This window comes from Falco punctatus (assembly GCF_963210335.1).
Source record: "Falco punctatus genome assembly, chromosome: 1".
Lineage (NCBI taxonomy): Eukaryota > Metazoa > Chordata > Aves > Falconiformes > Falconidae > Falco > Falco punctatus.
In genome coordinates, this window is record NC_137580.1 from 17,218,406 (window position 1) to 17,242,311 (window position 23,906).

At 51.6% G+C, this 23,906-nt stretch overlaps 1 protein-coding gene across 4 annotated transcripts; it reads right to left on the bottom strand.

The window, feature by feature from the left end:
• Positions 1-11,467: 11,467 nt before the first annotated feature.
• MEPE (matrix extracellular phosphoglycoprotein) lies at positions 11,468-23,519 on the bottom strand. 4 transcript variants are annotated; one of them, XM_080364949.1, is made up of 5 exons: positions 23,482-23,519; positions 22,679-22,809; positions 21,009-21,062; positions 20,179-20,271; positions 11,468-20,068 (listed from the first exon to the last, which is right to left on the bottom strand). In XM_080364949.1, the coding sequence occupies exons 2-5, from the start codon at positions 22,730-22,732 to the stop codon at positions 18,107-18,109; spliced, it is 2,163 nt and encodes a 720-aa protein (XP_080221075.1). In that variant the 5' UTR covers positions 22,733-22,809; positions 23,482-23,519; the 3' UTR covers positions 11,468-18,106. The 4 variants fall into 4 exon arrangements, with proteins under 4 accessions (XP_080221075.1, XP_080221076.1, XP_080221073.1 ...); XM_080364950.1 differs by having other exon boundaries at positions 22,679-22,744; positions 23,482-23,502; XM_080364947.1 differs by lacking the exon at positions 23,482-23,519 and having other exon boundaries at positions 11,468-20,271; positions 21,009-23,475.
• Between the last annotated feature and the right edge of the window lie 387 nt (positions 23,520-23,906).

Here is a 23,906-nt window from a genome sequence, read left to right on the forward strand (position 1 = left end):
GCATAGGCAGTATCAGGGCTCTTTGCATTAAGAAGAGCATTGCCAGGCAATAAATAACAAGCCAGAACTGCTGTTTTGCTTACTGAGTCTTGTTTATCACAAAGTCAAGTGACTTCTCCTTACCCATGGAAAATGTGAACACAGAGGATGACAAGCAATTTTGGGAAGCAACATCCGTTCTGTATGGAGAAACTTGATCTGCTATACCCAAAATAACTGATGTTGAAACACAGTCTGAATCTCATCTAAGCAATTGATTAGACAAAATGAGGAAGCACAAGTACTTGTTGGAGCTGTGTTGGTCTCACCTCAGGCAGCAGGGCAGTGACAGGGCAGAGACACGTGGGCTGAGCCAGACTGGCAACCGCAGATCTAAGGAGGCAGGTTGACAACAGCTAACTGTGCCCTCAGCAGGCTGCTGAAAAGCATTTATTATGGCACCTGGTCCCTGAAGGAAGTGCTATAGAAACTCTGGCACGTGCATCTTCATTGGCACCGCTGCAGACAGCCCACAGGAATCTGTTTGTCCAAGCCCTGCATGACCACACCGCTGCCCGCATCCCTGACACTTCTTGCTCCTGCAGGACGCTAATAGTGATGGCAACTGCATATCAACCCAGCTCCTAAAGAGAGGAAAAGAAATAGTGTGGTGGCTACAGCAAAAAACACAGCTGGCTGCAGGTCAGCATGTGGCTAGCAAAGCTCCTTAGTATAAATGACTTCTGCAGAACAGGTTCTTCTATAGTAACCTTTTACAAAAAGAAGCTAACTTGCGCTGGGACGGGTTTTAGTACAGACACCCTCAGAAGCAAACAGTGTTTGCATCCATGCACAAGGTGGCTAGAATTTTACTGATTGAAAATTAGAGGCATAATTATATCCCAGGCTGAAAGTCTGATCAGAGCAGGCTTACAGCTGGCTCAGCCACAGCGATACACCCACAGAGAGATGCACGTATGTACTAACATACATATGCAAATACCGTTAATATTTGAAATTCTACTTCCTGAACCAAATGACATGCTGGAGTTCTGAGTCCCGTGGAAGTAACACAAAAAAAACAACGAGAAAGCAGCAGACCATGGCAAGTCCTAGCAAGGCTAGGCCAAGCCCCATGTTTGAGAGTTCAGTAAAGAATGAAGGAGGGTGGCTTAATTTCAACAAACATGCATGGCCACGGATGTCTCCTTTGCCTCTGCCTCAGGCAAAGAAGCCAGGCTGATGCGCTGCCCATTTCTAGAAATACCTTCCAGTCTTTCTGATCAGCTGATTCATTCATCTTACCTCTTTGCTAGGTGGTGGCTTTTGTGAGAGGGAGCAGCGTAACAGAGCAGCAGTCCCGTTTGACACAGATTCCTGCAAGAGGAAACTCAGGACTGAGTCTCAGAGCAAGGGTGAGAGGAGGTGGGCTGTCCAGGGAACATTCACCATGGCTTTTTTTGGCCAGTGCCTTGAGTGTCATTACTGGGATATAACACAGCTGCTTTTACAGGCTAGTTACAAGGCATGCTGGCTGGCTTGTCTGAGCTCTCAAGATTACAGAAATAATGTAGATTTCCCAATGATAACTAAAAAACACAGTGGCATCAAAGTAGTAAGAAATGCAAACTACTATGGTGAGATTTTTTGAAGTAGCCTTTCATTTCACTCCATGTCTACCATACCTTCCCTTCCCATGCTGACGTTGCATCATGTGACTTAAATAATTTTCAGCAAAAATAATATTAAATATGGGTCTGATCTTGCAAAGCTACTGTGTGAGCACAAGCTTTCTCTTATTGGTCATACATTTATTGGGGAAAGATTATTCAATATATATATTTTTTAAAAAGAGGCAACTATAAGACCTGATGCAATAACTTGCCTGTTTTGTCTATCAGCTCCTGGACCGATACTGCCCACACACCAGACAAGGCATAGATGCCCAAGAGATACTAAATTATCTCACTCTGAACTCACAGTTCTGCTAGCATTTCTCTTAACACATTGATTTCCCATCATTAACATCATGGAAAGCAAGGAACAATACAGAGGCAAAATAAAAAAAAAACAAACCCAAACAAAAAACCCAACCAAACAACAAAACCCAACCTGGCCCCGTATTTGCATTCCCTGGATGTGGGTTTTAAATATCTTTCTTTAACAGGAAACCTTCCCCATAGACTTTGGTGGAAAACAGCTATGTTTGCACATAACTCAGATTGCACACTGGAGGTGGGGAAGAGGGTGGCTTTTTTTATTACGTGGGCTACACAGACACTGCAAATTGAAGCTTAAGACACCAGGGCTGCTCCTGTTTCACCACGGTATGGCCTGCTGACAATTAGCCTGTCTGCTTGGGCTGCTCCTCTTCCCTATCCCCTCCCTTCGTAGCAATTGACAGGGGTGAAAGCAGGCCTGTGCGCTCCCTTGTTATGTGTGGCTTGGTCTGTCCAGGGGGTCCAGGTCAATACCCGTAAGGTCTTCCCTGGAAAGCTGACAACTCTACAAAATGCAAAGGCCTGCATTTGTAATAAAGACAGACCGAAAGAGTCAATTACCACAGTGTACAGATGACACGTACCAGAGGGAGAGGGTTTGTGGACTTTTAAAGCTAAAACAGGCCATCTTCTACTTTAACTCCCTGCACAAATGAGACCGAAGGACCAACTCCAGATATTGCTGAGCTTAACAGCTTGCATTTGGCCAAATGCAGTTATTCCTCCTGAACTGGGGTTATTCTGGGTTAAAGCTGTTTTCCATAAAGTCACATTGATGAACTCTAATTATGCTGCTCATCTGTAACTTCAAGAATTAAATTATGTACAGGCTTTCCCATTGTTTTTTGTGGGGGAGAAATTATTCATGCCATTTACACAATTCAGCCATGCACAAACACAGCAGGCTGGCTCACAATTATCAGTTGTATTCCAGCCCCTCCAGTACTGGTATTAACAAGTTGTGTTCTGGTTTCAACAGAGACAACACTTGACGGAGGTGCTGGTGAGGATTCTTCAGCACCCTTCTGCTCACAGCTGAGAAAGGCTCCCCAGAGCACTGGCTTCTCACCCTGCTCCATTTTCAGAGTTTTCTGCCCAAGAAATCTTTGTTTTACTGTATGGTGATCAGGTCTGAGCCCTCTAGGGAAACAGGAGCTTCCCCAGCTCCATTAGGCTGCATGCACATCTGGTTTTCTGCAAATAAGATTTTGTCTCCCAGTGATCAACTCTGAAATACAACAAGATGGTCAAAGTAACAAGCCACTGACAGAAAAGGGATTAGGAACACATAGGTATTAAAAAAACTAGACATTCGTTCTTGAGGTGACCACCGACAGTCTCTCTCCATTCCTCTCTGAATGCAATACAGACTGCCTGTTGTCCACTGTCTTTTTATCCCATTCCAAGTTTTTGTCGTAGAAATACAGAAGAATAACTTTTCTGGATTCAATGGAATTAATGCAGACATGTGGGGGGAAATCCACAAGCGGAGGATCCTTCCTGCCTGACACCTGTTCAGCATCTCTGTACGTGGGAAGCAACATCAGAGTTTTTCAGGTTACTCAGCACAGTGTAACCCACCTGCCCCGTGCGAGGTGCCCACCTCAGTGGGTCTCACCCACATACACACTCCCGCTCGGTGAGGGTCTGGTAGGGTTGGCATCTGTCGCGCTGGAGCTACCAGCTCTGCTGTACACTGTTATCATGCAGAGCCTGTGCCCAGCAGGAGCAATTCTTTGTGCAGGTTATTCAGCTGTTACTCTCCAAAATGTCTTCACCCGCAGAGCCCCTACTCTAATGAGCAGCAAGGCAGAAATCAGGCTCTCCAATGAAAAAGATCTATGGGTTTATTTGTGTGTTCTTTTTATTTCAGCATCGTAATCTCCTTACCAAACGTTCTAGGAAAGCACAAGAGAAATGTTTCTTCTCTGAAATGTAATTAACATAGTTTTCTTCCTGTTGCGAAGTATAATTGCAAATATAAACCGAAGCACAAGAATGAGGTTATTTTGGGCAATGGTTTGTGCATCAAAATACTGTGACGAGTTTGGTTTGTCAAACAGAAGACAGGGCAGACGTCTCTCTCCCTTCCTGTTTAAGCCAGTGGTCTGGGAAGGGCTGCTGTAACCTATAATGACGGTCAGCTCACCAAAAGCAACTTGTTTCCCCCAATCTATAAATGCAGTTTTCCAAAGACTGAACATATGCCACAACATGCATATGCTTTGTGATCCTGTTTGACATGGCAAATCCTGTTCTGATCTCAAGTAATATTAAAACTTACATAGAAATACTCAGTTCTGACAAACCTGATACATATACTTACTCATGGGCAGCTCACACAAAGATGTGGAATATTTCTTCAAAGCAATGAGTCAAACTTTCCTCTGAAAAAGCCTCTCCTAACCATGGAAGAACTTGACCAAACACGGGACCGTTTTCACGTTTCACTGTGTATTTGCAATTGCTCTCGAGGTGGCAAAGCACTTAAAGACACATACAACAGCCCCAGGAGCTGTTGAGAGAATTGGAGTGCAGTGTGATGTGGCTGCATGGTTACAACCTAGGAAAGCAGCACTGGTGAGGCACCTCCTGGCTGGAGGTCATTTTACTCAAATGCGTAATTCCCTGCAATGTGTCCCCACATACAAGACCTATAATCCAAGACGGAAACAGAGGACTGAAATAACAAATAGTTTACTTTCCCCTGCTTTCCAAACAAGGTCAATCATTAAACAACAATGAAAAACTATATTCTGCCAGTGGGAAGCCTCACTAGTATAAGTAGGTCTAACACGGTTACTGAACTTGTTTGGATTTGGGCTCAACAGTCATTACTATAAAGCTTTCTGAGCCAATGTACCTGAACAAAATATCAGCTGCTTCCTGTCTTATTTTCTTAAGTCACTGCAGGAATTTACAAATAAATGTTAGGGGCCTCCATCCATAAGGAAAGACACTGCAGCACAAGTGACATGGCTGAATAAACCACTGAGCAAAAGCTGGCAACAAGCTTCTTGCATTATACGTGGCTCAGGTAACACAAAACAAGGCTGATTTGGCAGGGACCACACAGGAGCAATACCAGTTTGCCTGAAAGCTGCTCCCCCTGACACTTGAACACAGGGGTGTACACTGTGGTGGCCCTCCCCTAGTTCTGCAGCACCTGCCTGGCCATCCTTCTGTGCTGCCAGGGCCCGGGGGCTCCACGCAGGCTTGCACGTCTTGGTGAGAAATGCGCTGAGCTTTAGGGAGCAGCATCACTGCCACTGCCCAGGGAGGTGGCAAAGTGACCTAGGGACATTGAGGCTGCATCTTCCAACAGTCAAGGCATGTGTTAGAAGGCTATAGGAGTGCACATGACTAAGCAGAAGCAATATATGCGTATAGTATATATTTTTTAAATTAATTTTCTAGATATCTATCAGAAGGTAACCCCATCCTGCCTGGAAGGATCCAAGACAAGAGAAGCAACAAGGAGAAAGAAGGGAAGTTGGAAAGAAGATTAAATATTTTGATTTCCTGGTAATTGCACAGAGACCACTGGACAAAACCTGAAGAGTTTCTTGAACCAAATTCCTGCTGAAAGATGGGAACCTGAAAGGTATCCCCTCACCATGTGTTTTATAATTGTTTCGGCCCATTTGGTTTGGCAACTTACTCTGTCACAACACAACACTGACAGCTATGGATCAGAAAGAGTTTTCCCAGAGACCTGACACTTCCAGCAAGCACTTAGTACCTGATTACTCTTCTAGCTCTGTTTGTAGAGCCTGTGACAGGTCTGGCCTTGTGTCAGAAGCAGATGTCAAGGACAGACATGCTGAGACTGTTTCTCTCCACAGCCAATGCACACCCCTACCCTCCTGCAACACCATCAGGGTGCTGCTGCGAGCAGCTGCCCTCCTGCCCACCCCAGTTCTGGCCACCTGTAGCTGGGCAAGTGCCAGCAAGCTGCAAGCAGCCTGAGGCAACAGACACATTTTGCTCTTGCCTGCCAGCACAAACCTGCAAGGAAAATCCAATCACAAGCATGCAAGTCCCTTCCTTCCTTCTACACACACAAGGCACCAAATCCTAAACCAGCCTTGTTACTTGGCAAGGCTTTAAGGTCCTGCTGTGTGTCACATTGGCTCAAGCAGGGTGCTGACAGCAGGGGATGTATCTGTTAAGACCCAGGCCATGCAGCCCTCGCCTGTCCAAGGGGGTAACACAGGCAAGCTGGTCTGAGAAGAGTGGGGGTGCCGGGCACAGCATGGATTTAGCATTTGTCCAACACTGATCGTGATCACAGGAATTGCTGCAGGATCACAATCACCCCCATGGCCTGTCAGGGTGTACAAAAAGGCTTGGAGTTTTCCATTGGGAAAAACAAACAGAGAAAGGCACATGAAATTTTTCAGGCAAATCACGGGGCCAGCCAACTCACGGGGAGGTGGTTTAAGCCAACCGTTGCATGTCTTTGCTTGTGTAAGGGTTCTGCCTCACGCACAGCACGTGGGGAGCTCTGCTTGCCCATGACCCCCATCCACAGGCCCTGTTTGCTTGAAGCCTGTTGCAGGTACACACCTCTCAGACCAAACACCCGGCACACCTGCAAGCTTTGGAGAAACAACCTGACCATCAGGAGGAGCTGAGGTCCAAACTGCCCCTTTGTATAGCAAACACAAAGAAATACAAACCAATTCTGAGCAATCCAGAAGTGTGACAGACTGCTTTGTTTCAGTAACATGTAAAGCTTTTAAACTGGGATTTTCCAGCAGCCCTCCAGTGCCAGGCTGGTGCCTTATGAATCATGTTTTGTCTCTCACTTCAGCAAGGTAAGTATATCAATTCCTGCAGCAAAGGGGGTTAAAGCTCTCTGTTGCTCACCCTAATGAGCGCAGGCTCCAGGCTGAGAAGTGCTTCACTGTCATTAAAGAAAGAGGAAGATGCTCACACCAGCAACAGAACATCTCTCCAGTACAAGCTTTGCCTTCCTGAGGATCTTTAATGACAGCATGCCATCACAGGCCAAGAACAACCACAAGTCTCTCTCAAGCACACAAACACTAAATATCCAGCAGTGTTAGGAAAACACAAGTAGCTCTCAGTAGATACCTGTATATGAACTGAATGATACCAGCACTTTTCTACCTATACCGCATAATAATTCCTTTGTAGTTTTTACAAGAAAGGGAGCTAAAAAGAGCATGCCATGCCACATACCTCAAGCAAAACCTTCTCCTTGTGCTTGGCATGCTGATGGGTCACCGGCCCTTGCTAAGGGTCAGAGCCTGCAGCAAACTTTGGAAATGCATATCCTACATGCAAAAATGGTTAGAAATCACCATTTTGCTCCTGATACAAGTCACATCAAGGGATTGGTTAGCAACAGTGGAGGATCAAAGAGACAGAAAATAAGTAAAATACCTTTTTCTCAGCTGTTTCTCATCTCCTGGAAAAGCACATCACAGTGGCTGCTCTAGGTACTTGGGTTGTCACCTGCACACAGACCCAGCTGTCCCACACTGAGCCCTTGAGCCTCAGGGCTTTATTTTCCCCCTGAAGAGGTTAGCTTTTGACCTGTGCCCTTGCATGTCCTACAACTCTGAGCCCTTAAAAGCCTTTTCCATGGTCCTCATGGCTATTGGAAATCTTCTGCAGAGTCTGAGAAGCAGAATAGCTGTTTTGAGAACAGCCCAACAGAACAATTCCATGCCAGAGCCCTGCACAGCTCTGCCTCTCGAGCCCAGCATTCCGGGGAATGGACCCCCTTGCTTTCTCCTTTATGGTGCCCTGGATAAGGCCTTGACAAAGTTGCGTACTAGTCACTTTGTCCCTGACAGCGTAGTCTTCGAACGGGAGAGAAACAGAGGCTAACATCAGCTACTAGCGAGGCTTTTGCACCATGAGGCAGAAGTATTTTATTGCTGTCATTAAAAATCCAGAGATTTTAATCTCACTGGTGTCCCAATGCATACCTTGTTAACTTAATCTGATATTCTAGTTAGTCATAAACTCTCAGGCTGCATTCATGCCTTTAAATGAACAGGGCTTTCAGGGGTGAAGTGTGGTGCATAGCTTGCTGCTGCCAAACCCAGCTAGAATCCCCTCCCTTTAGGTGTGCCAGAGCAGACTGCCCACACGGCACGACCCAGGACAGTGCCTGGCCACAGAGCTCAGTCCCTGGGGCATCAGCACCTCGGTTTCCCCACCCAAGAAGCGGAGGCAGTGGCTGGCGGTTGTAGCAGAGAGGTTCAAAGCTTCTCTCTCACCACAAAGCTCTGCTGGATGGCATGGATGCCCCCCAGTTCCCCTCCACATCCCCGAGTGGAGAAACACAAGCCCCCGCTCCAACAAATGCCTCCACCTACCAATTTGGGGGAGGTTTCTTTACGTTTAAGCCACTCAAAGGGCCCGGTTTTGTTTTTCCAGTGACCAGCATGATGCTCTGCTCTTTTCTGGGGTCTGGTCTTCTGTTTTAAGTGGCCCCGAGCCAGGCTGCGCTAGTTAAGCAATAGCAAAACAGCTCTGGTCTAGCACACTCCCTGTTAAAATCTTACTCCTGGTTGAGCGAACAGGAAGCTAAAAATTAACTACCTCCCTCGAGCACACCTTCACAAAAGCCCCTTTCTTTTGTAGGGGCAGTGAGGGAAGCACTCAGGGCTTACAGAGAGGGGCTGTGCAGGGCAGCGACAGGGAGCAGGGACATCCTCCCAAGCAGGGAGCTGGGAGAGGGCAAGAACATGTTAGACCTCACGTATCACAGCATCTCAGATTAAATACATCTGGTACCCACCACAGCCACGTCTGGTGACAAGAGAGGGCACGCAGAGGTGACAGAGATCACTTCTTCCCCAGGAGAAAGGCAGAGTTTCCTGTCACCTGCTTCCAGGATGACTTACTCATTGCTGGGAAGTGCTGAGAGCCGCAGCTGTTCCCCAGCTCTTGCACAGCACATCCGTCTTACCCCCCGGCGCGTGTCAGAGCTGGTTTCCAGCCGCCAAAGGAAGCCCATGCAAGCCTGGAGGCAGCAGCACAGTCACTGGGTCCAAATGAGGTGATGAAATCATCAGCTGCCTGTGACCCACCTCAAGCAACTTTGCTTCAGGCATTTAGCTTGGAGACCAACATACCTGCCTGTTAGTGATTTACATTCATAATACCTTAACCTGTGTGCATGGGAGCTGTCTGTGAAACCCAGGGAGCCCATCCAGGGAAACCCGGCCTGAGGTCCCTCATTATCTGTAGCACAAGCCTCCTCCTGCTAAGTGGAGCGGACCTGTGCAAACCAACCTACAGGTCTTCAGCATCCAACTTCTCACCAGTATAACAGTTATTTACTTTTTTACTGGCAACTATTTTACAGCAAGAACTAATTAGCACTAATGATCTTGAACCAGAGGCATTAATAACGAACAGGAATAAAGGGAAATATTTTCCAGGCAGCAAATGAGGCTCCGAGGAGTCTGCCAGGCCACAGCAGCACTGGATCTCTTGGGTGTCTCCCACAGCATCTTCCATTCACTCCTGTTTTGGCTCATTTCAGAAAGCAGAAAATGACGCTTGGAAGCATAGAAGAACCAGATAGGTGAATAAGCAGAAGACTATTCCACAAAATTGATATCTAAGGAATTTCATTAAGGAATCCCTGACCTCCGTTTGTCTGGGGATTTTAGACAGTCGGAGCAAGAAGCCAGCACCGGTTTACTGAGGATGGGAACAGAGGCAGCAAGCACTGACAGAAGGCAGAGCAGGGAGAAATTAAACACCAGGGTGGAAATGCATAATGGGAAAGCCAAGGCTGGAGAAACAGGAGTGGAAAAAAGGCCTAAAGGGAAAAATGCAAATAGAGGAGAAAAGTCAGAAGGCTGGCAGGGCAGAAGGCTTGAAGCACAGGTAGCTGAGGAAATTGAGCTGGAAAGGGAGGGAGGGAAAGCAAAATAAGAAAGAGGAATCCACTCCAAAAGGCAGAGCTGGTTAGTCAGAGGCAGAGCTGAAGCACAGGGAAAGAACACGGCCCCAAGCCACCCTGTCCCCACCAGTGCTGCACAACCTTCTGCCCAAGCCTGTGGCAACAGTCCCTGCTGGGGCAGGTCTGCCAGCATCTACGCGACTGCACAGCTTGTTTTCATGAGCCAGATCACTTAATTACATACTATCCTCAGGGAATGAACTTAAAAGCTCTGCCTCAGAGCTTGGTATGATCTGCATAAAAAATGTGGAGTGTAAACTTAACTGCTGTTTGTGGCACAAATCTTGGTGTTCACGCAGTACTCTGAATGTCTGTAACTTACCTAAAGGTGCCCCCGCTACCACTGGCCCGTACAGCATACACTGTCAGCACGCTGTCACCAAAACTCCACTCAAATACGCGGCCAATGGCAACTATTTTATCCAAATTCTCCCAACGGGTTTTCCACACATACAGGCACACCCAGTCCTGTTCCTCTGCTATACATCAGCAAACCCTGTGCTGGAGCATCACCTCATTCCTGCACAGGCTCTTGGGGACGTGCCACCTCCTGCCAGCCCTCCAAGGTGCCCCCAACTGCCTGCAGGGAGGCAGCTCAGCCCCACTTTGCTCAGGAGACAACAGTGATCAGCGCTTTGCTGCCATTAATGTATGCATTCAAGCTGCTCTAATAGAATAAATGGGCAAGAGTCAAAAGCCAGTGTGTTCCTCAGCTGCACAACTGATCCTGCATGAGCACAGGCATCCCCTTTCCAGCCAAGTGTCTATTTCCATCCGTACAGATTCAACCCTCTCTGACTTTCAGCCGAGTAAGTTGCTTTTTACAGTGGTGCTTTGCAGTGCTACATCTTTGACCTTCAGGAGTTAACGCTCCAACTGAAAACCATATAAACATTTAATATATATTCCCAAAGCAAGCTCCACAGCTCAAGCAGAAGTCAGGTGTTTAATGCCAGAATTAGTGGCTGCAGGCATGTCAGCCTGCAAAGTTGCAGCCAGCAATGCTAACTCCTCTGTCTGTGACTTTTGGCTAAAGGTGGGGTAAGGTAGGCCACAAAACTATCACAGAATACCACACGGGAAGGGACCTCAAGGATCATCTGGTCCCAACATTCTTGGCAAAAGCACAGTCTAAACAAGATGGCCCAGCACACTGTCCAGCCAAATCTTACAAGTGTCCAATACTGGAGAATCCAACACTTCTCTGGGGAGACCATTCCAGTGGTTGAACAATTCCTGTTGTTCTCACTGCAAAAAAGTTTTCCTCGTGTGTCCAACCAGAATCTCCCCAAGAGTAACTTGTACCCATTACTCCTTGTCTTTTCCATGTGATTCCCTGTAAAAAGGGAGTCTCCATCTTTGCAGCCACTCTTTAAATACTGGAACACGGTGATAAGGTCTCCCCTGAGCGGCCTTTCCTCAAGGCTGAACAACCCCAGTCCTCGCAGCCTTTCCTCACGCGGCAGCCTTCCCAGTCCTCTGGTCACCTTTGTGCCCCTCCTCTGGACCCTCTGCAGCCTGTCCCCATCTTTCTTGTACAGCGGGGACCAGAACTGAGCACAGTATTCCAGGCGTGGCCTCACAAAGCGCCGAGGGGGGTAGTGACTTCTTCACCTGTGCTGGCGATGCCCTTGCCGATGCAGCCCAGCACCCCGACGGCTGGCTTTGCCGCAGCGGCGCACTGTTCACTCGCACCGAGCTTGGTGTCCACCAGGATCCCCCGGTCCCTTTCCACAGAGCCGCTCCCCAGCCGGGTAGATCCCGGCCTGTCCTGCACTCCGGGGTTATGTTTTCTCAGGTGCAAGACCTTACACTTGTCCTTGCTGAACCTCATAAGGTTCTTGTTACCCACTCTTCCAGCCCATCCAGGCCTTCCTGCAGGGTGGCTCTCCCTTCCGAAGCGTCCGCTTCCCCACTCAGTTTGGTACCAGCGGCAAACTTCATCAGGGAGCACTTGATCCCACCGTCCAGATCGCTTATGAAGACGTGAAACACCCTTGGGCCCAATATGGATCCCTGGGGAACCCCACTTGTGACAGGCTGCCCGTTTGCAGAGGAGCCGTTTGCCACCACCTCTGGGTGCAGCCTGTCACCCAGCTCTCCCCCACCGCACGGACACTTGCCCAGGCTGTAACGCATCGGGTTCTCTGGGAGGAGGCTGTGGGAAACTGTATGGAAAACCTTGGAGAAATCCAGGTGGGCAATGACCACCGCTCACCCCACACCCACCGAGCAGGTTACTTTGTCGTAGCAGGCGATCGGGGTCATCCAGCACCACTTGCCCTTGGTGAATCCGCGCTGGCTTTTCCCAGCCACGTGCTTCATTTGACTTGTGATGGGCCCCTGGAGGATGCGTTCCATAACTTTCCCAGGGACCAAAGTATGACTGATGGGCCTGTAGTTCCTGGATACTCCTTTAAGCCTTTCTTGTAGGCATGCGTGACATTAGCCTTCTGCCAGTCTTCTGGGACATCCCCGCATCTCCACAACTTCTTAGATTATGGAGAGCAGCCTTGCAACACCACCAGCCAGCTCTCAACACCCCCGGGGGGCTCTTGTCACGGCCCAGTGATTTGTAGGGGTCAGGTTCCTGTAACAGTTCACATACCAACTTTTTCTCCACTGACGGTGGGTCTGTGTGTGCCTCAGCCTGGACTTTCGTTCCCAAGGCCCAACGTGCTGGTAAAGACAGAGGTGAAGTAAGTGTTGAGAACCTCTGCCTTTCCAGCTTTGTTGGTGGTGACTAATTCACCGCTCCTGTTCAACAGTGGGCCAATATTTTCCTTCTGTTTCTGCTGCTGGTTCACATACCTGAAGAACTTTTCCTTGTAGTTTTTGGCATCTCTGGCCAATTTCAGTTTGAGCTGAACTTTTGCTTTTCTAACTGCATCTCTGCAGTTTCAGTTGCAGGAAGAGATGCTCCTCAGCAAAGATGTGGGATCATGACCTGACCAAAACAAACTGTGTTTAACATGTGATGGCTGATCCACATCATTGCTTCCCGCAGCAGCATCCCCTGGTCCCTGCCAGACAATCATTACATGCTTTTGTTAGATTTCTATATATTCTCTTTTCTGTAAATTTAAAGAGGACCTTCCCTTCCAGTAAATTACAACTTTCTTTTAGCTTTCAGGCCAGTCTGCAGCTCATGTTTTCAGTCAGAGTTGCTCGTTTTGGGCTTTCCCGAGGCGCTGGCTGCAGAGAAGGTTAAGCAGTTTAGCGGTTGAGTCGCTGGTACAAAAACAAGCCTACAGATTTCTGATCCAGAACACACACCAAAACAACACGCTATAGAGAAACAGCCCAGCTGGAGCCAAGTATACGTGCTATCACATTACACACCCACGATGTTTATTTACAAAGCAAGCCAAGTAGGACTGCCACCCCTCCTGGTTTCCTTAAGCATGCATTTTTCATGCCCAGAAATTGTCCTTGGATCAGGTTTAGGGTGGGAGAGGGATGTAAAGCAGCCATGTGTGCATGACCCATGGACAGCACGCTTCTCCAGCACATCTAGCAGGAGGTGAAACACAGGTGTGCATGAGAGGGCTTGCCGACAGCTGCTGTGGGTGCTGAGATAACCCAGACAACAGTGGATTTTTTTTGCACTCGCGCTGTGGCTTTCCCCACAGAGAGCACACCCATCAACCCCGTCAGGGGACCTCAGCTGTCACCACAGGAGATAACACCTTACCAGGGACTCCGCAGCTTCACACAACTGCCCTGCACACTAAGTCCGCAAGCCTCAGCCCCACACTGAGCTGGGGCAACACCCCGTGAAATCTACAGGTGCACCTCCAAGCTTTGAACTGGACTGGTCCAAGGGTTGTGAGCACTAGCAAGGGGAGAAAAGTGGTAGAAAAAAAAATGCCCCCAAAAGGGGAATTTCCCCTAAAGGTTGGGGAACTTCATATCAGTACCTGGAGCTGCATATCAAAGCCCCAGCCAGCTTTTTGTTGTTTCACAAAAGCCTGAATTTTTCTGCGCTCCACACCCACCTTACTAGGGAAAAAGCACTTTTTTCTCCCCCAGAGAAGAGGTAGTTTAATTCTCGTTTCAGCAGGGCTGTACAAGTCACAACATGAGGCTGGTGAAAGCCTTTCGCTTTATAAAAATGCCTCCATATTCTCTAAGAGCTGAAACAGGCTGAATGTTAATAACCATTTTCTAGAACTCCACCGACATTCACTTGCACTCTTTGTCCAAGGGCTCAAAGTCCTCTAGACCTATGGCTCCAGGGCACAGGTTCCTAATTACCTGGGTTACAGGATTGTCACCACCAATTAACAAAGCCCTGGCAGGTGACCAAGGCCACATTACAGACCATGATGGTGAAGAGATGTGATAATTCACCCCGCATGCTCAGGCACACAAGGATGTCTGCGAGGCATCTGCAGGGTCCACAGCCACACAAGGTCTAGCCACAACATACTAAAGACACACACAGCAGAGCAGCTCACTTCATTGTATAAGTCCTGATGCAGCCACAAGGCATAAAGCCACAAAGAGTAACCACCGAGAGAGAGCTATTTTTAAAACATATAGCAAAGGTTTAGTGGTTTGGGGTTTTTTTTGTCATTCCCCTGCTCCCCTCTTTACAGCAAAGGTGCTGCCAAGTCAGCCAGTTCCCAGTCCCCAGCCTACCCAGGCAAAAGCCTGCCCTAGGCAGGAGAGCCAGGAAAGGCAGAGCAGGGCATGTTGGCCATTGCTTCCTCTCTGCCCAGCAAACCCAGGGAAATACAGCCCCACTCACACTCTGCTGCTGGCGTATTGGTACCTGCAGTGCTGCCAGCCCCACAGCCGGGAGCACAAGATGCTGCTCCCATCCCACTCCAGCAGCCTGGACACCCACAGCTCCCCAGGCAGGGCTGGGTGTGAGTTTGCAAAGGGGCTGGTACTAGTGCTCAGGACACGGAGCCATTCACAGCCAGCTGCTGCCCTCCCGGTAGATATAAACGATTCCCCGGGAGGCTGAATACCCAAAGGCTGGGGTCAGCAGGTTTCCTTAATAAGGATGCTACTCCTAGATACATCACTGGAAAATCTTTGCAGCTGTGTGTGCTTTGGGGAAAGGACCTGACCCGAGCCTTGCCCGACTGGCCTGCTGTGGCAATCCCCAGTTAGGGGGCATGGCTTACCCTCCCCTCATCTGGCTCACTTGAGTCATGGGGGAGCTGACTCCCTTTTCATGCAGCGCCTGCTTTTTCCAGTACTGCTGCCTGTGCTGGAATGTCAACAGAAGTCTGGTTTTGCAAAACCTGGGGAGTTTCCACTGCCACACCTGTGATGACTTTTAGGCTCTAGAAATCAGTGATAGCTCACAATAGCACTTTCCCCCTCTAAGCCTGACATTTACCTGAATAAACAACCACCGATACTTGCCAGGACATAGCCCCCCCAGTTAGTACTGGTAAGGGAAGCTGGGATTTTTAGGGACAATGTCTTTCCACTTCTGTACCCCCAGAAAGTATTCTAGCGTATATATAACTCTTCACTTGGGTTCACTCACTTACAGGGTGGGATGAGAGACCATAAAGCACTTTAGCAACAGCTTCTGCTGTCCCCACATGAAGAAGCGCCTGTTGATAAGTCACTGCTGCCCTTCAGCAAAAAAACCCAAAGCAACACATGGGAACAGGAAGTAAAGACATATATATTAAAAGTCAAAATCAAAGTTTCCCCAAAAATATACAGCTCAGCAAAGCCAAAGACAAAAAAGCCAGAGAGGAGCACCTCCTGTACCTGGTGGCCACCTTTGGCCCAGCTGCAAGCCTGCTGTGGGTGCTGGGTTGCAAGGGGGGGTGGTGAGAACCCTGCCAGCTCCCACCCTGCCAGCGCCCATCAGCTCAGACTTTGCTGCAAGCAAAAAGCAGCTCTCCACTTTGCTCCAATGCCCTGGGAAGCCCTTTTGTCCTGGTTTCAGGTGGGCTAGACTAAATTTTTCCTTCAGGAAACTCACAGTTTGTCCATTCAGTGGTCCCTTGTGCCATTTGGCAAGCGAGTTTTGGAAGAGCAGAGCCACGCAGCTTGGTGGTGGTGAGGAGGGGGCTCGGGGTGAGCATGCCAAAATGCTCAAAATGCTGCGTGCCCCAGGATGTAGAGCCAGTCACCACAAAAAAAATTTCCATGTGCTTTAACAGCAGCTGTGCAAGGAAGTAGTGCTGTTTTGTGAACGTAGGCTGTTCACACCTGAACTAGCCAGTTTTATACCTGACCTTGCTGTTCAGGCAGTGTTCTCAGGAGCTCAGGGAAGCAGAGGGGCAAGAGGGCAGCAGTACCCATCCCAGCACCAGGCAGAGTTGAGCATCATTCAACAGGCACAAAATGTTTCCAGCAAAAGGCCTTTTATTCCACTAGATGGTGCCCAGGCCTTGCTTATAGATGTCGCTTAATGATGTGGACAAGGATGTGCTCAGGACTGGGGATGGAGGTGGCTGGGCACCACACCAGGGTCCCTATGGGGCTGCAGACCCACCAGTCGCAGTCCTGCCAGTGGTGAGATCCCAGAACGGTCCCTTTCGTTTATCAGGCAACGGCATATACCAAGCCTGAGCTCCCTGAGCATCGCTGTGGTCCGCCAGACTTGGAGTGTGACGTGCCATGGCCATTCTGGGGGTGAACCACCCAGCTTGGGCTGCCAGCAGCCCTGTGGCCCCTTTTGCTCTGAGCTGGGTAGGCCAGCACAGGAGGTCCCTGCACCTTTGAGGGTCTTATGAATGCTGGCCCACGCCTGGGAAGCTGCGGGCAACCCCCTGCCCTAGGCTGCTTAAACCTCCATGTCCCTGCCTGGCACCAGGCTGCCTGGCACGGCTGCCCTGGAGGCACCAGGGCCTGATGCCCTGCTGTGGGGCATAGTGGGCGCATGCAGGGTTTGATCCTTTCCCCTGGAGAGCATGAGCTCTAGCAAGGTAGAGCCCTGACAGCTGGTGCTACTGATAGCACCAGTGGGATACACAGTGTTATCCTTGTCCTGGTGGTCCCAACATCAATCACCCACGCACAATCCCTAAGAAGCAAGCTTACGGCCCGAAATGGGAACTACTACTTCCCTGCATCTGAGGCAGGGGAGCAGGTGCTCTGCGGGTACATTTCTGACGTAGCTGCTCCTACCCCCTCTCCTTACATGGGTGCAGCGCTGGTGAGGGGTCCTCTCCCACTTGTCCTGAGGGCAGCACCACTCCCCGTGAGGCTCAGCACCACTCCCACTGTGCCGTTTGCTCCAGCCTGCTGCTGAGCACGCCTGTTTTAGCAGCTTCTTGGACAGAAAAAGCAACCTGCAATTGCATAAACAGTTATTAACTTTGAGCATCACTGGCGGCACGGCTCCAGTGTGACGAAGCCCAGCCTTGCTCACGTGCAGGAGCCAGCGGTGGGAATGGCGGTGACACGGCCAGGGCGTCACGGTGCTGCTGGAAGGGCGGTGGGGATGGCAAGCACCCCAGCAGTGTGCTGGAGGGTGCAATACAGATTTCTCACTGCAGGAGATGGAGGAGCCAAGGGGGATGATGCTCTGGGGGGGTCCTCAAAAAGGACAAACCACCCAGGGAGGAGGGTGGCCCTGGGCAGGAGTCAGAGGGGTTTGATACCCCAAGGGAAGGGTGTGCAGGGCTGGATGGCCAAATTGCAGCCCCAGAAGTGATGGCTGGGCCAGGGATGCACTGGAGCCAGAAATGCCCCCACGCTCAGGGACCAGCCCTGCTACAGCACGCTGCTCATGGCAAAGCAGCTGCCTGAAGTCCCACTGCAAACACGAAAGCCAGGAAGAGCCTTAGTTACAGAAATGCCTTTATTTCTCCATTAGGCTGGAAGCGAAACCGTGAGGACAGAGGCTTTTCCTCACTGTTTATTTACTCGCTTCACATCAGTGCATGAACAACACTACCCTATGCCATGTAGTACGATTGCTGTTACGCGGCTGCCTAGCACAGCAACCCCCTGCATCGCTGGTGCAGCCCTGGACGCAGTCCCCCTCAAATTAACAGCAGGATTGCATGAACCAGTGGCTTTTGGCTCCTGGGCTGCAAAGCACCGCGCGACCCTCAGCAACGCGTGGCGTGCCCCTCGCCCAGGCAAGAGCAGCGCCCGCAGCGGGGATGCTGGGGGGGACAATGACATGTGGGCACCCCCAGCTTCACCGCTGGAGCCCGCCGGGTCGGATACTGGCAGGCCCTCAGAGGGCTCCCCGGCTCCACCGACTGTGGGGGTGCCCCGGGGCTCCCCACCCCGAGGGCTGCAGTCCTGTCTGTCGGCTGTCGCTGTGGCTGCCCTGCTCCCCCTCGGAGGACTGGCTGCTGTCGGCGCTCCTGAGGCCGGTGTAGGGGCCGGCCCCCGCCCCGTCGAGGGCATAGAAGGCCCGCTCGCGGACGTGGAGCACGTCTGCACGCTTCACCTGGTCCACCTGCCTGCTGTGGCTCAGCGCCGCGAATGCACCCGGTCCCCCAGCTCCCAGCCTCCTGCCATGGTGGCCACCCTTGGCCACCGCCATCCCAGCCTCGCCGCCTTGCCCCTGCTGCCGGCCTTCACCCACTGCCACGCTGCCCCTGGCTTGCCCTGCCTGCAGAGGGGGGCTGCTCCCTGCCTTGGTGCCCTGCAGCCTGCCCCCCGCGTTGCCGCCGTGGGTGCCAGCCCTCGTCTGGGCCCTGCTTGGTGTCCGGCCGCCAGCTTTCCCATGTGGGGATGGCACTTCATCCGTCCTGGGCATCTTGTCCAGCCCTGCTCCCCCTGGCTGGACCCTCACCCCCACCCTGGGCCGTGCTTCCCTGTGGGGCTGGAGGGTGGCTGGCCCTGCTTCCCCACTCCCCCCTCTCCCGGCCACAGTGCTCTTGCCTGCTTTGCGGCCACCAGCTGTCCCCAGGGCAGTGGTGCAGTCCCCCTCACTCACCCCAGGGGAGGCAATGGTGGTGCCCAGGTGGATGCTGGCCCCCTTGGCTGGGACAGTGGCAACCATCTCCTCACCCCCCTGGTGGGGGGTGGTGACAGACAGGCGCCCTGGCCTCCCCTCAGACCTCTGCCCCTCACCTCTCACCTCATCGTCGCCATTCCTATGGATGCCAGCCCCCGTGGGGATGGTAATGACACTACCAGTGACCCTCCAGGGGCCAGGAGCCACCGGTTCTTCTCCATCAGCAATGGTAGTGGCACCATCCTCATCATCTCCCATGGGACGGCCATCCCTGGGGCTGCTGGTGACACTGCCCCCATGGCCTGAGGTGGCTGTGGTGGCTGGTCCTTCAGGCTGCCTGCGAGCAGGGGTGCCATCATCATCACCAGTGTGTGCCACAGTGACGCCCAGCCTGGGCAGGGGGCTGCTGGTTCCCGCAGTGGGAATGCCGTCATCGTCACTGCCAACAGTGGCACCGGCCTGGGTGGTTTCTTGCTCGCCCACGTGGATGTTGGCCCTCCCAATGAAGATATTGACCTCATCATCCTTGTCCGGAGAGATCTGGGTGAAGCTGGTGGCCCCCACTGCACTGCCTACCTTACCACGGGTGACAGTGACACTGCCCGAGTCAGGGATGTAAGCATATTCATCCACACCTTCGGCATCAACCTGGACATCCTCCATCTTCTCAGTGACGGAGGCGAGAGCACCTCCCATCCCTGTTCTCTGCGTGATGCCCTCCTGCCCTTGTCCAGGGATAGTGGCCTCACCACTGCCCTCATCCCCAGCCCTTCTGGTAGTGGGGGCCCTCTCCCTCCCAGCTGTCATGGCCTCCTCCACTGGAACCCCCCCAATGGCACCATCATCCCTGTCCTCACTCCTGACACCAGACCTGTTCCCCGCCATGGCCTCACTGGGGCGTTCGCCCTGGGGGAGAACGGAAACACCGTTGTCCACTTCAACCACCAAATCCAGGTCGCCGCTGCCCTCCGAGCTGGCCGGGGTGGCCCCTGCAATGCCGACACCACTGCGTGCTCGCGTGCTGGTGCCCGGGCGAGGACTGGGAACATCCCTGCCGGTGCCTGGGGCACTGCGGTTTTCAGGCTTGAGGCTGGTCCTGTTCTCCATTGCGTCAGTGCTGCCGCCATCACCTTGCTCCAGGGTCACCCTGTGTTCTGTCGGCCCCTGCCTGGCATCGTCCTCACCCAGCTGGTGGCTGGGGATGGTGCCCTGGCCGTCAGCCTCTTCCTTCTGTGCAGTACACATAGGGGACAGGTCAGGGCCAGCCCCAGCCTCTGCCAGCTGCGTGGGGTGCTGCAGCCAAGCCCGGGTCCTGGAATGCCACCAGGCCACCTCCTCACCTTTATCTGCGTCTGGTTCCTCCGTGTGGAAAATGAGTAGACATATTTGAAAACATAGAAGCCATGCTTGGCATTGCAGCCTTTCAGCAGTATCTGGTGGGGAAGAAAGTAACCAAATCCCACAATTTTCTTCTTAAATGTGATGGCAGATTTCCTTGCTGTGCCTGGCACTGCAGCAGGGTCCCACCGGCACTCACTGCCTTGTGGCTGCCAGTGTGGGCAGGAACCTGGGCAGGACATATGTGCTCGTCTCCTGGGCTCTGGGGTTTGGTTTTCCCTTGGGTTCATTTTCTACCTTTGCTGGCTTTCAGGAGCTGTGGGGTTTCAGTTGGGTTTTTTTGCAAGGTAGCTTATGGCTTGAATAAACACCCTGGTTGATGGTCTCATCAGACATAAGTGATGGGACTGATGATAACCAAAGTGCTGGAAGGACAGCAGCTAGCTTCCAGTAGGCAAAATCAAGCATTTTCTTCCATCTACTCATCTGAACGTTGCTACTGATGCATTTTACACTGATACACTTTGAAAAAAAACTCCATAGAAGCTGGACCTGGGACTTTTATAACCTCACCTGTGGGTACATAAAGAATTTGTGCTCCGGGGCTGGGCAGGGGCAGAGGAGCAGCTGGTGGGGGGAAGCCTTTCTCTCCCCTGAGCAGGTCCCACCTTTCCCCTCCCCTGCTCTTTGTAAGGGCTGCTCGGATGTGAGGGGGCTGCTGATCTCTTTTTCCATGGCTCACTGGGGCTGCCCTCCACAAGTGGCTTTTTCTCCCTGTGGCCCTGGTGCAGGGCACCCCGTGGGGTCTGGATAGGGCAGGGGGGGGACATACCCGGTGCTGTCCCACACAGTTCCCAGCAGTTCTTCCAGGCAGCGGCGGCGGCACCTGCGGACAACAAAACAAAGTGAGAGCTGAGCAGCCCAGCGCTGCCCTGGCATGCAGGTGGCTGCCAATGCCAATGCCTACTGCCAGCCATGTGCCCCATGATGGGCACACCACAGCGTCCAGGGAAGGGTGGAAAAACTGTTGATAAGCCAAAAAAATCCCAGCACTACCCAGAGTGCCGGCTTAACGTCAGCCATTAGGAAAAGTCAAAAGCCCATTTAAAGGGTCTGAAAAGTATTGCAAATTCCACTACAGCACGCTTGCATTGCATGCTGCTTCCACTAGGATATTGTTTGTTTGCAAATACTTTTACGGGATTCTGCTGCAGAGTACTTTTATGGCAGAGCAGTTTTAATACAGAGCGCCACTGCTCACACTGCAGTGCTCCAACTCATGGCTGGGATCTGACTGAGATGGGAGCCTGGAGCTGGTTACCTGCTGGGGATTCCCAGTGTTTACTGGGCAACTGAGCAGTAATGCCTGTGCCCTCACAGGCATTTCTGTACATGCTTGCAAGCATGCAGCTTCCCCTGATTATCCTGGCAGTTTTGGGGATGTATTGGCCAGTGCATCCCTCAGAGATGTGGGACCTGGAGGTGAGAGCATCCTGTGAGCCCTACCAGGCCAGTTCAGAGTATTCCTTATGTGCCAGAGTGGGAGACAGCCCCATGGAGGGAACCCCGCTCCGATCTCAGCAAAATCAGCCACTGAAGTGCCCCAAGCCCAGCTGAAAGAGGCAGAAATGTGCCCCAGAGTATTAAATATTCCCAGGTTATTCCATTGTTTATGAACAACGTCAAAGGCCAGATTACATCCCCGGTTTTGCAGCAGGGTATTAACTGGCTGTCTTCTGTGCCCCTATCTGAAAAGGAAATCTGTGCTGATTTATTGCCTCTCGCCGCCGTGCTGCCCTGCGACAGACCCAGTTGTACAAGCTTGACTTGAGGGCTAAAGGACACACAGCTGGGCCCCGTGTCAGGGCTTCCCACATCAGGGAAGGTATGGTTTCCCTCCTCTTTACTCTGCCAGAAAAGCAAGCCTTCACTAGGAGCAGATTTTCACTCTATCTGTGTATTTATTATGTTGGACAACAGTTGTGCAGGACAAAAGTGGCTGCTATTACATTTATCTTAGTTTACTCTTTGTTTCAGTTATATCTGTCCAAATTCTGCATTAGGAGAGCTGGAATATAATTGCAGGTGCCCCTCCGACCCCTGTTACCCACATGGGTAAGGTGAGCATCGTCCCCATGCCTCCCTTCCTGAGGCTCCACTCAGGTTATTCCCAGGCCAAAGGCTCTGGGCAGATCCCGGATCCACAGAAATCAAGGCAAAGAGTTACAGCAAGCCAGACCAGCCCTAGCACAGTGCCCGAACTGCTAAATTAAAGGGACTTGCTCAGGCACCTCAGTGGTGGTGTATATTTTTCCTGCTGGGTTCACCTCTGCACCAGCACCTCAACAGCCCCCCTCCCCTCCCCGCCCCCCCCAAGCCCCAGAGGTGCTACATGCAAGTACAACTCATGTTTTCCTGCTGCTGAAAGCGTGCCAGTGTGCACTGGGTGTATACCCTGCACTTCTGGTGGCACGCTGGGAAGCTGGGGAGAGCCATACTCACAGGTGTCGAGAAGGCCAAGCTGAGCAGACACAGGCACATGAGGGCTGTTTGCATCTTGGACAGTTCCTGCTAGCAGAAAGTGAAGTGCCACCAGAGTTCGTCTTCCTGGGACTTGCGGTCCCTAACGGTCCCTGTCAGCAGCAACACAAAAGCTCCTGCTGTCCCAAAGCCCCCATGGCAGTGGGGCTATCCAGCAACCCTGGCTTTCCCCAGCCTTTGAGGTGGCCCTTGGCATCACTCTGCCTTTCTGCACTCCTTGCAGCAAAGGCGATGCTCTCACCGTGAGCATATGGCAGCAAGGTAAGGACACATACCCAGCCAGCAGCATTCTAACACCAGGTATTAAAGCTTCTTAACTCTGTCAAAGCAGCTTATTTGCAGTAAATGACCACCAAAACCGCTGCAGGCTAAGCCATGCAGTTGTAAGCCCGAACTGAGGAACGCACGTGCTGTTTTCAGTAGCGCTGCTAAATGGCAGGAGACAATAGCTCTGTTGGCTAACAGTTCTCATCTCACCCATCCCCTCTGGCTTGGGCTCGCAGGTCCAGCCTGGAGACTATATTCAGCCATGCAAGCCTTGGTACAGAAAACATTGGAGGGAAATTCATGCACGAGGAGCAGCAGTACGAAGCAACACAGGCCCCAGAGAGCGCGACGCAGAGACGTGCGCAGCCAAGGCTCAGGCCGTCACCCCGTCCCCACCGCAGCTTGCCCAGTGTGAAAGCAGGAGATGCCCTGCTCAGGGAGAGCAGAGCCAAAGGGCTGGGAAGAGATAGGACAGGCAAACTAGGTAAGAGGGTTACCTGTCGCTGTCGGAAGCAGGTCCCAGCAGCAGACCGTGGAGGCTGTGCCCACTTTGCTGAAATTTAAAGTTGGCCCCAGGCGCGTGGAGCCAATCAGCTCCTGCCCAGGGACATTTGTCAGGGCTGGCAGCACCCGCAGATAACCAGGGGGAGTAATTTCCAGCTAAAAATGTGTTTGTGGTGGAAGTCAGCTATCAAATGTTCCACCTGGCTGGATAAACAGAAAGCATGGTTTATAAATATCTGTTCTGAAGGCGAAATTGCTCGATGATTAGCGCAGATCTTAAGGTGGCACACATCCAGCCCAGTTATTGATAAGAGGGGGTGCAGGGGGTCACGCGTGCTCACCGTGACCAACATGGGAAAGTCGGCAGGGCTGCAGAGAGGGAAGGGCAATACACTGAGCCCAGCCTGGTCGTGGCCAC